This window comes from Anarhichas minor, unplaced genomic scaffold (genome assembly GCF_050575085.1).
Source record: "Anarhichas minor isolate MPS153535 unplaced genomic scaffold, ASM5057508v1 ptg000136l, whole genome shotgun sequence".
Lineage (NCBI taxonomy): Eukaryota > Metazoa > Chordata > Actinopteri > Perciformes > Anarhichadidae > Anarhichas > Anarhichas minor.
The window spans coordinates 13,584,049-13,595,000 of NW_027466582.1; the positions used below are offsets into that span (position 1 = coordinate 13,584,049).

Below are 10,952 nucleotides of genomic sequence, written 5' to 3' on the forward strand. Positions count from 1 at the left end.
TATTTTTATCTGAGACAGATTATTCTACAATTGGATCTCCTTCTGTTCCTTTTAATTACAGCAGCGTGCAGGAGTAGTGATATTTACATTCTCTAATTACTCTCTATATTTCCACGTGCCACCTGCATGACCTATGCAGCCACCTGGACAGTGTGTGCTTGTTAGAGACTGTATGTGTCTCCCTGTAATTAACATGTCCCCCCATCAGCCCTCTATCAGCGCCGTCTAACAATGATGTGAATTTAACTCACTGTGAATGACACAATAACAGAAAAGGCATCATTAAAAGTATTACAAACTTGGCTTTTAGACGAAATAAGCATCTTTGTTATCATGAAACATTACTGAGACCCACAATGATGCACTAATTTTGTCAGAGGCTTTTGTTGTGTGGTTTGTTCCCTTCAACAAAACAAAACCATCTGTCTAAAAGCATGCTAATTGTTGGTTGAGATAATATGTGTGGAGTAAGTATAGTGTTTTTGAAGCGGTGAAACAATGATGGTGTTCATATGTAGGCTATTACAAAACAAGCATTTTTCCATTTTTTTGTCATCATTTTGAGTGATGCAGATTGATGCACTGGTGAAGATTGTTTGTTGTTGTACCAGATTGCTTCCTCTCCTCCTTCATTGCCTTAAGAACAGGTTGAAAAAAATCTTTCAAAGTCCCTTAAAAAGATGGAAAGAAAGGGAGAACATTTTTTTTTTTTCTCATCTGTAAAACAGCCACAGTTCCCATCTTAGAGATATCATTGATGCTAGAATAGATGGTCCAGAGGGATGAATGATTAAGGCCATAGATATTCAGTCTAGTTGGAGTAAGATGCTAGCTGACTCCCCCCTAAAGTTCAATGTGACTTCACATCGAGCTTTACTGGTTACTGGAGAGCCATATGAATATCTGCTGTTTTTGGCCAAAGTAGCAAAGTCGTATTTTGGTAAGAACATCGAGTTTTGTTCCTGTGACGGTAAAATGTGAAGTTTGATTGCTATTTTTCCCCATTAATAACAGACGCTGCGTTTTTCATATCATGGTGCGTTTAGTTGCAATGGAAAGAATTTCTACATTTCAACATTTTATTGTAGAAAAATGATCCCAGATATTTTGAACACAACTTGCTTGTATATTTACAATGTTTATATTTGTACGACATAATAGTTACAATACTTCTTAACAAGAAAAAGTTTTGAGGAACATACAGTTGGTTTACGGATTCTAAAAGCTGAATACCTCCAAACACTACAACATTCATATCTTCTATAAATAGACCATGTTCCATTTGTAACTACTCCACGGGGTTGTTCATTGTAAATTGTTGAAGTCATTTTTTACAATTACGTTTATTACATTGTAGATTCAGTATCTCAGTGTTTTTAACTGTAGCTGGACAAAAAAAGCAATTTGAAGATATCACCTTGGACTCTGGGAAAAGGTGATTTTTATCGACTAAATGGGTTCCTCCGAAATATAATAAATGAATTGATAATCTAAATCAACAAAGGGCATAGATACATCTAATTTATGGATCCTAAAATGTAGTTTTACTGCAACAGCATGCATCAAAACATCATGTTTTCACATGCAAAATATATTTCATAAAGACATTAAATCACTTTTCACATGCAACATTTGAGACATGCCGATGTGTCGACATGTTTACATGTGATGTCTTATGTTTTACAAAGGAACTGTCCAAAAAAGAATGTGCCCACATGTTGATTTACTAGAAGTAAAAATATGTGTTACATGTAAGCTTTAATAAATACTAGTTGTACAGAGCAGGTTAATGGGTGTGGCACGCTTCCCAAACTTTGAGGACACTTTCAAGGAGCTTAATTTTTTTCCTGCAGTACTGAGACAAGCTGGCAAGATGGCAAGAGTTCAAGCCGTTCCTGGAAATAAAGTGTCAGGATAGACTCCGTCAAGCTCAGGATATGGCTTTATGGCACAACTGAACTGAGTCATTAAAAGCATTAAATTACCCAAAAAACATTTAATTATTCGATGGCAGCATCTGTACAGTATAATGGGAATACAATAACAAACCTGTTTGTGGTTGGTAAACAGATTCTGGATGCTAGCCCTCTTTGTCTTTCTCTCTCTCTCTCTCTCTCTCTCTCTCTCACTCTCTCTCTCTCACACACACACACACACCTGCACACACAAACTCATTGTGCATTGCATCATTGGAGCTCTAACACCTGGTGAGAGAGTTGAATCTCATTACTTTCAATTACATCACTGAGAACTGCAATGCCTGGCTGTTTAATATGTAGAGTTTCGATTCCCCCTGTGGAGAAGTGACATGCACAACACAAAGGTACGCACGGACACACACAATGCCCCTGCTGAGAAACATAAACACTATTAGAGTCAATCGAGGGGAAGAGAATTGAGCTGATTTGATTGGTGTTGTTTATATTCCACCTCTGAGAGCTGAACAATTAAAGCTCGCTCTGCTGTCGGCGGATGATCCCACTGACGTCAGCAGCAACACAACCTTCAATACTGTGTCTTCAGACTGGGACTCTCATTTTGACTTTTTTTGTTTTCACCAGCTAAACTGTTAATCTTGTATAATCAAGTAGTTTAAATCTGCATAACAATATTTCGAAGTCAGAAAATGAAATACGATCCAGAAAGTCTAAACAGGAGAAGTGCGGTGTTCGTGTTACGGAGAAATGAACTGGGAAAGTGTTACACGTATTTGATTGGTCAACGCAGCACCTAGGCCGATGACGGTGCCTTGCGTTGAACTCAAAAGTTAAGTCAGGTTGAACTTATTTTCAACCCACTGCTAAAACAATGCATTGGCCCCTTTTAAATATACGAGGGGGCTGAGTTTTTCAGGCTGTGTTGTTGTGTGTCTGAATGCAGCCTTACAGCAGTTCACTATGAACTGCAGTTTTAAGATAAAACCTTCATCTGGAGGGAAATTGCTGTGTGAGCAACTGCATTACAAAGTTGAAAAGAGTGCAAATAAACAAAATACAAACCAAATTTAGCTCTAGCGTAAGTTCAGTCAGGAAGACGATACTCTTGCATGGCTAAGCCCGTAGTTTAGTTCTTATACAGCCATCAGTCATTCACTTCTCACGTATGCTCACTCATTAATTTCCTTGCTGTCATTGTTCGGGGCTGTCAATCATGATATCGGCTGTTTAGATCAGCTGGTCTCCTCTATCCAATAGCACAACAGAACAATTATATCATTAGCCTATCATCTTGCTTGCATCTCTTTTTTTTTATATGACAGTCTCTCTACCTTCAGTTCGTTCATGCTGCTGTTATGCTCCCCTCCACCTCCCCATCTCCGCCCAGTCTTTGCAGATCCATCAGCTTGATCAACTCATCCTTCTATCAGTCTCATCATCAACCACCACCACTGTCTGGACTCCACGGGGATTTACCTTGCTGCTGCTCAGGGCAGACGCCCCTCGGTTACAATTCTCCCTGTAGAGTCCAAGCGCCAAAGACTGTCAAGACTTTATCTTCACATATCTTCTGTTAATAATTAACTATTATCTTTCTTCATCTGACTTGTCTCTCCTGACTGAAATGTAGTCAATGCCAGGCGTGTAAACGGGTAAAAAGTAGGTGTCGTGAACACAATTGTGATATAAGTGGTTTAAAAGTGAATTTGAAATATACACATGCCAAAAGTGAACAGTTAATGGTGAATATCATGAATAAACTATCTGATGGTAGTTCCCCATCATATAAGTTCTACAAAAACCTTTGGGTTTGGAGGGACACACGGTATTTCAGTGGAAAATGAGTTAAGAACATCCAAGACAGGCCCATCGTTACTTGCAGCTGCCTCATAAGGCATCGATAAGTTGTGGGAGAAGCTCATTGATCACAATGAGAGATGGAGCCACGCATCTGATTGATTGATTATAAGTTGTTGGGCTCCGCGTCATGCCTGACAACGCCCCTTAGCTGATGTTAGATCCCTGTAAATCTCGGCCCTTTCGTGGCTTGATGCTTTATTTCAGCACTATCGGTCACTATTCCACTGACTGTGTTGGCCCTTTAACTTTCGGTGAAAAGGTTTTGGGTTGTTGGCCATAACACCGGCGGGGTCCTGGGCTCCACCAACACCTCTTGATGACTGATGATGCTCTTCAGAACCATTGGCTTCAGCGCTACTCATTCCCCTTTCAGCTTCATTGTCAAGCTGAGCTGGGCAGCTAAGGTCCTCTGTCTGACCTCATCGAGGAGGTAGTTTGTTTTTCTCCAAACTGTGCATCAAGAGAGAGTCCTGCTCTGTCTTCCTTGGCACATCAGGATGTTTAGCTCCCTGGTCAGGTTGGCAGGATCCTTGTCCCCCTTGATTTCATCCCGCCACTGCTTCTCCCCGGGGGGGTTTCTGCTGCAAGGCACAAGCCAGCTGCTCATGTCCTTCATGACAATGTGAGCTGGGACCTTGTCTTGCCAGCAGGTCTGCAGAGTTTGTTGGTACATTGCCGGCACAGAACGTGATATTAATCCAAGGAAAATAAATGAACAATCATTAATACCTTTCGGGATATATATGATGTATGATGGATGTGATGATGGATTTATAGGATGTCCAGCAAGTTGATTTAACACAGCAGTGATAGAAACGTAGTTTTTTAGGTTTTCTGTTCTTGATGATGTTACCATGTTATAGGAGTGACAGCGACTGGAAAGATTTGGCAAAGGAGCTCCATTGTAGTGCTGAAGTAAGTGATTGAGGTACAGGAAATGAATCGGTGACAGATTTGACTGTAGATTATTTGTTTAAAGGAGCAATGTGTAGAATTCAGTGGCATCTAGTGGTGAGGTTACAGATTGAAACCAACTAAACACCCCTCACTCTCCAAGCGTGTCGCTCGGAGAACTACGTTGCGCTTCAAGTAACGTAAAAACGCGAAAGGCCATCCCTAGAGCAGAGTTTGGATTGTCCTTTCTGGGCTACAGTAGAATCATGGCGCTGCAACATGGCACACTCGGAGAAGAGGACCCACTCCCTATAGAATTGTGAAGGGCTCATTCTAAGCTACCGAATACACCATTCGAAACCTTTCCCAGTTTCCGGTGATTATACACTAATGAAAACATGAATATTATATTCCTTTTCCATTAAATCCCGCTATGTCCTACATTCTGTTCCTTTAAGTCATTTATCAAGTCTTAAACTAAGCTTCTAAATTGTAAGGATGACTTCATCTTTTTTTTCAAACGTCACACTGGGTTTAGGAAAATTGAGACATTTTTCAATATTTCCTTAAGTTTTAAGGACTTAAAAGATAAACTTTTAAAGATAAAAAAAACAGTCCTACTCTAATGGGGTGAGGTGCTTCTTTACTTGCAAGGGGGTTTGTGGAAGGATTCTGCTCAGCTGACTTGAAACAATAGCAGTACAAATGTACAGTATTCATATCTGATATGATATTAGGAGGAAAATAAACATACAAATAACATTGTAAAATTATGTGAGGCATGATCTTTACAATATTTCTTGTTACAATCAACAACAAAGTACTAGCTACAGCACAACAGGCTGACCGCACCATCCAGCAACCTGAGTCAGCCATAACACGTGTGTGTGTGTGTGTGTGTGTGTGTGTGTGTGTGTGTGTGTGTGTGTGTGTGTGTGTGGCAGCTTCGGTCCCTCCATGCGGTGTCAGTATGCAAACTTTCATTGTAGGATCAATTAGTCTTGTAGTATGATTTTTTTTTAAATATCCATATCATTTTTAAAGTATATCCATATAATAATAGAAAATAATATCTAGGTAAAATAACCTGTTACTCTTTCTAGTCAACACTTCATAGTATGTACCACATTGTGTGAAAAGAGTATTAGAGTCGTAGAGCAGGTGGTTTAGTTACCAAAATGTCCCGTGGATAAGCTCGTTGACAGAGTGAGATGTGGGGGTAGAAGAGTCTTGAGGAAAGGAGGAATTTCCTCTAATCTTGCCCCTCTAATCACATCGACAAAATTACTTATTCCTCCTCCACCTGTCTGCTGGTGCTTTGATTTCTATTCTTTTTTTCTTCCACACTGGTTCTCATCCTCTCACTCAACATTGTTTAACATCTAACTCAATCTAGCTCACTGTCATTTTTGTCCTCTGGCTTTTCTTCCCTCTCTTCCTCCAGGTTCCCTCCATTACCCGGTCTGTGGGCCGTGACAGGATCTTGGCTCTCCGCCAGCAGACTCAGTTCCTCTGGGACGCCTACTTTTCTTCTGTAACCAAAATCGTCTTAACTACTCTGGAGGTAAGCTCATGGGAGAGAAATGGTCTTTATGTGAGTTTTGGATTTAGTTTTGTCAGGAGAGCTTGATTTAATCAACCAAACTGCTCTGTCTTTTTCTATATACTGTACATCGCCGCTGGCTATGCCTCACCTCCCAAAGATAAACTTTTAAAAGAAATCTTTCTCCAGTTGTCAGTCATATTTTTCTAAAGGTTTAGCTGAATGTGCCCCCTCTTTTCCAGCAAAGTTCTGCTTCATATTCATACATTTCCACCTCTTCTAAGAGTAACCACATTATAGCTCCACTCAAGTAATTGTGGGCTGCTTTTCTTGCTCAAGGCCACCTCATAAAAAGTTTGCGATGGAGTTTTGAGGTTAGTGTTTAATTTTTGTTGCTTTTTACAAAACAGCCTTTTTTTTCCACCACCCTTTCAGTCAGCTCATATAAATCATCTCAAATACAACTTTACAACCCTTGAACTATCAGATCTGAAGTTGCTGTGACTTCTGTTGACTTTTCATAAGCACGAGTGCATATTTTCTACTTTAACGTAAATGTTTACACACACACACACACACACACACACACTCACATGACCCATAAATGGTGATGTTTTAATCAGCTAAATTCTCATTTTGGTCACTTGGAGTCAGTGGAGCAAGTTGACACTGACATGTTATCACCTTGTAAATGTGGTCTTTTTTTTATTTGGCATGGCAAACATGTTATTTACACATTCACCAGACACAAAGCAACATTGTCATTTATTCAGAGTCTGATAATCATTTCCCTTTTATGTTTTGGTCTCCACCAACTGCCGCTAAAGCTCTGCTATGTTCACCAGGTAGCACACAATCAGCTTTGCATCTGCAAACAAAGTCATTTGATCCATTGTTAATATGAAAATATTGAATAGTGCAGCTTTAAATGATTCTACGGAGTCTACTGTTCATTGGTTAGATTGACATATGAAAGGTAGAAAGACACTGCATCTTTACACTGAAAACTATTATTTATAGCAAATGTTGTGACATTTGCTATTATTGGGTTAATAGGATTAGGCCATCATTTGTCCATCTTATTGACAAATGATAAGCAAGAACTTAATATAACCTTACATCTTAGAACTAAATTCATTTAAACCTATTTCAACAGTATGTCATGAAATACAACTAACAATGCTAGTAAATATTAGGAAGGAGGGCATTTATGCTTTTGACAAAGAAAAGTTAGATTTTGACATGTAGACTGGAAACCAACCTGAAATCTAATCCAATGTGAGCATGACGGGCCAAATGTAAAGGAGGTCTGTACACCCTAGATGCCCTCAAGTTAGAGAGGATGCAGTGTGTGTGTGTGTGTGTGTGGGTGGGTGTATCTGCCTGCTCTCAGGACTAGAATGCTAGAGGGTTTCTCATTAAATGACCTCGCCAGCTCAAGTGTAGAGGATGAACTTGGAGAAGGAACCTTCCTCCTCTCATTTTACTCTCTATTGTTGTTGGTTCACTACAGCCTTGATTCAGTCCTCGGGGACTATTTGCTCTCCGTAGCATCTCTGAATACAGACGCAGAACATAATAATCCTCTTAATTACCACCATCATCATCGCATAAACACCAGCACAATCGCTGTGATCCCTCGTGTAGCACACAAAATCGTTTGCAATCATCGTCACGTTCTATCATCATTTGCATCATTGCAATAACACTGAAGTCACCATCGCAATTCAACTTCAGGCTTGTTCAGATTAGGGTCCTCAACAAAACAATATAATTACGAACATAGGACATCACTATTATTATCTTTAGCGTACACATTAGAATTTAATTACAGTATTTTGTCCTCAATTGTAGACATGTTGTATAAAAGAGTGTGAACATGCATGTTTTTCAACACATCAATTTGAGGTTAATTATATCATTTGACGCATCACACTCCAAGATAGAAACAAGTTTCTTAATCAATCCCTATTGCAAAGGTAGAGCTTTTATTACAAATAAGATGAGATAAGATAATCCTTTATTAGTCCCACAGTGGGGGAAATTTACAATATTACTAATTGGAAAACCTAGCTCATTAATATTAGTCTTTTTTACAGATATTTTTACATATTATTTTACTTATACTAATCTCAGCGCAGATAAACCAAACGATCAAGATCCATGTTTCAAAGCAAATCTGTATATCTTTTGCTGAACATTGGCCACAAGTAGCAATTACAGGATAATGCTAAATGCTATATACAGTGTAGTGCTGGAAGAGTCATTATGTCAGCAAACTGGCTGAGTAATGAGTTACACAGTGAAAGCCAACAGTAGCAACAAAGCCCCTGAATGTCTTATACTGAGCAAGGGTGTCTTTTACCAACAAATGAAACGTGTTATTTGTGCTTTCAAGATGAACATACTCTCCCTTTAACACACATCGAGATTTGTTTTGTTTTGATATATTTATTGATTTTAAATTGTTTATCATATAAACACAAAAAGCTAAGCAGATATAATAAAATACATGACTAAGACGCAGAAAATAGAAATAAAAGAATAAAAACAAAATGTGTTCATCATACTGCCATACAACAGCTGCATTTCTTTAGTGCAGTGAACATTTTGGTGCCTAGTTACCATGCATGTTGGTGTGTCTGGGGGGGGGGGGGGGGCTTTAGAAGCTTTTCAGTGGCCAGGCAGCTTAATTGGCTCCTCAGCAACTGATCAATAGTTGGTGCTTTACTTGATCAGGATTCAGGATGACAAAGGAAGAACAAATTTTACCTTTTGATTCTGACAATTTCAGATTATTAGACACAAGATCCAAAGATAGAGATTAAGTTGATGTGAAGCTACGGCATTCAAATTAAGACCATGCTGTGCTGTTCTTGCACTGATGTACTGTCATGCATTCAACTATTTTAGTGGATTAAAGTGATGGTAAAGTGTTTGCATGAAGCCTACTATCTATCGGTACATTGCAGAGAATAACAGAAATGTCCATGTTATAATGTATCTCCACCTTTCAGTTTAATAGCACAAACTTCTCTCAAATTGCAGCACTTTTCTCTTACAATCACAGCACTAACAGCACCTTAGTGCCACCCCCAAATGCCCAGCGCCAACAGGGTATGAAATTAGACAGAAGCCTACTGACAGCCACATACTATTGGCCAGATGTGCTAAAATACTCAGAGCCAGCACGCCACCAGGCTAAATGGGTGAAATGAGGCGTTGTTGATAACTGTAGTGGCCCACATACTGCGAGCCTGACACTTGGTGTCGCGAGGTGTGTGTGTGTGTGTGTGTGTGTGTGTGTGTGTGTGTGTGTGTGTGTGTGTTAAGAGCTTGCTTAAGTGCCAATTCTCCACAGATCAGTAGACAGCTCTGGAGCTGGAGAGAAAAACCAGAATGCCCCCCAAAAAATGTGTTTGTCTATTCTTTGTTTTCAGTATCATATACAGTAGAGTTGAAAATGTTCATAACATATTTTATTTAAGTTAAAGTGGTGCTGTTTTTTTAAAGGTGGATATCAATTATTTATGAAGAATCATTCAAATAAAAAAATTGTTGAATTGCTTAAAACCTCAATAAATCACCTGACTGTAGTCAATTGATTCAATCGCTACATTGAAATTACACAAATTGTTTTAATATTAAAGATTTTTTTAAATCTTCTGTCAATTATGTGCTTAATTTTAAAGCTTAATGTATTTCACCATTTTTGTGTCACTCTGTAACAACATAAGAAAGAGTTTATTTTGAAAGGTTTGTATATAAGCTGTAGTTCTAGCACTTGTTTCCCCACACTCATGCATACGCTTATCTCATGCCAACGTGATAATGTATGCTTCTATGACGTAAAAACACTTCTTTAGCACCAAGTAATTGAAGCCGTCACACCTTTAGAAAGTCGGCTGTGCCTCTTCCGAAGGGGACCTGAGTTCATTGCCTGCATTGGTGACAAGTGGAGAAAAAACTGAGCGAGCGGTTCTTAGCTTTCCTTTTTATTTGATATCTTCATGATATCATTTTAAAATGTATTGTGATACTACAGTATACTTCAGTGAAACAAATTGTCGCTGAACTTTAGATGCTTGTGTATCCAGAGGCCCAGCACCAGGTTGAAGTGTTGTGTCGTTGGTCTTTCTCTAAGGACCCCTGAAAGCTCACAACACTCAACATACTAACCTGACCTTTGGTAACAAGCATGATGGATAATATTAGCTAAATAACTAATGGACTCCTCCTGTTGGGATCAAGTTGATGCCCCGAATGAACAGTTGAAGTATCTACGGTCTTTTCCCCAAGCACTGCAGCTGCAGCGAAACAGCTGGCCACTTTTCTTTCCAAATATTATCACATGTCTGGAGTTAAAGGGGGAAGTGTAAAGAGTCCATTATGAAAAGCCCCATGGACCAATGCTGAGTCCGGGTTTGAATCCGACCCGCGGCCCTTTGCTACATGTTGTCCCTTCTCTCTTACCCTTTCCAGTCTGTTCTGCCCATCTAATGAAAGCTAAGGGAGCAATATGGAGAGAGAGGGAAGAGATGTGTGTGTTTGGATGCACATTTGGATAAAAAGTTGTTTTAATTGCCAAAACAATGTGGCTGAGTTCGAATTCATTCAAGGGAAACGTTGCCAGTTTTCAAATGTCTCTGTGCTACTGCAGTGCGGGCAGAATGCAGATAAGAAATGCTTAAATATTAAATATACTGTGTTTATATATA

At 39.2% G+C, this 10,952-nt stretch overlaps 1 protein-coding gene across 1 annotated transcript in view; it reads left to right on the top strand.

Moving 5' to 3' along the window:
• LOC142942102 (exostosin-1) overlaps positions 1–10,952 on the top strand; it is a 341,430-nt gene that overhangs the window by 303,745 nt on the left and 26,733 nt on the right. The window contains exon 6 of the mRNA XM_076084296.1: positions 6,136–6,255. Within this exon, the coding sequence (XP_075940411.1) occupies positions 6,136–6,255 (120 nt within the window). The remainder of the gene's footprint in view (positions 1–6,135; positions 6,256–10,952) is intronic.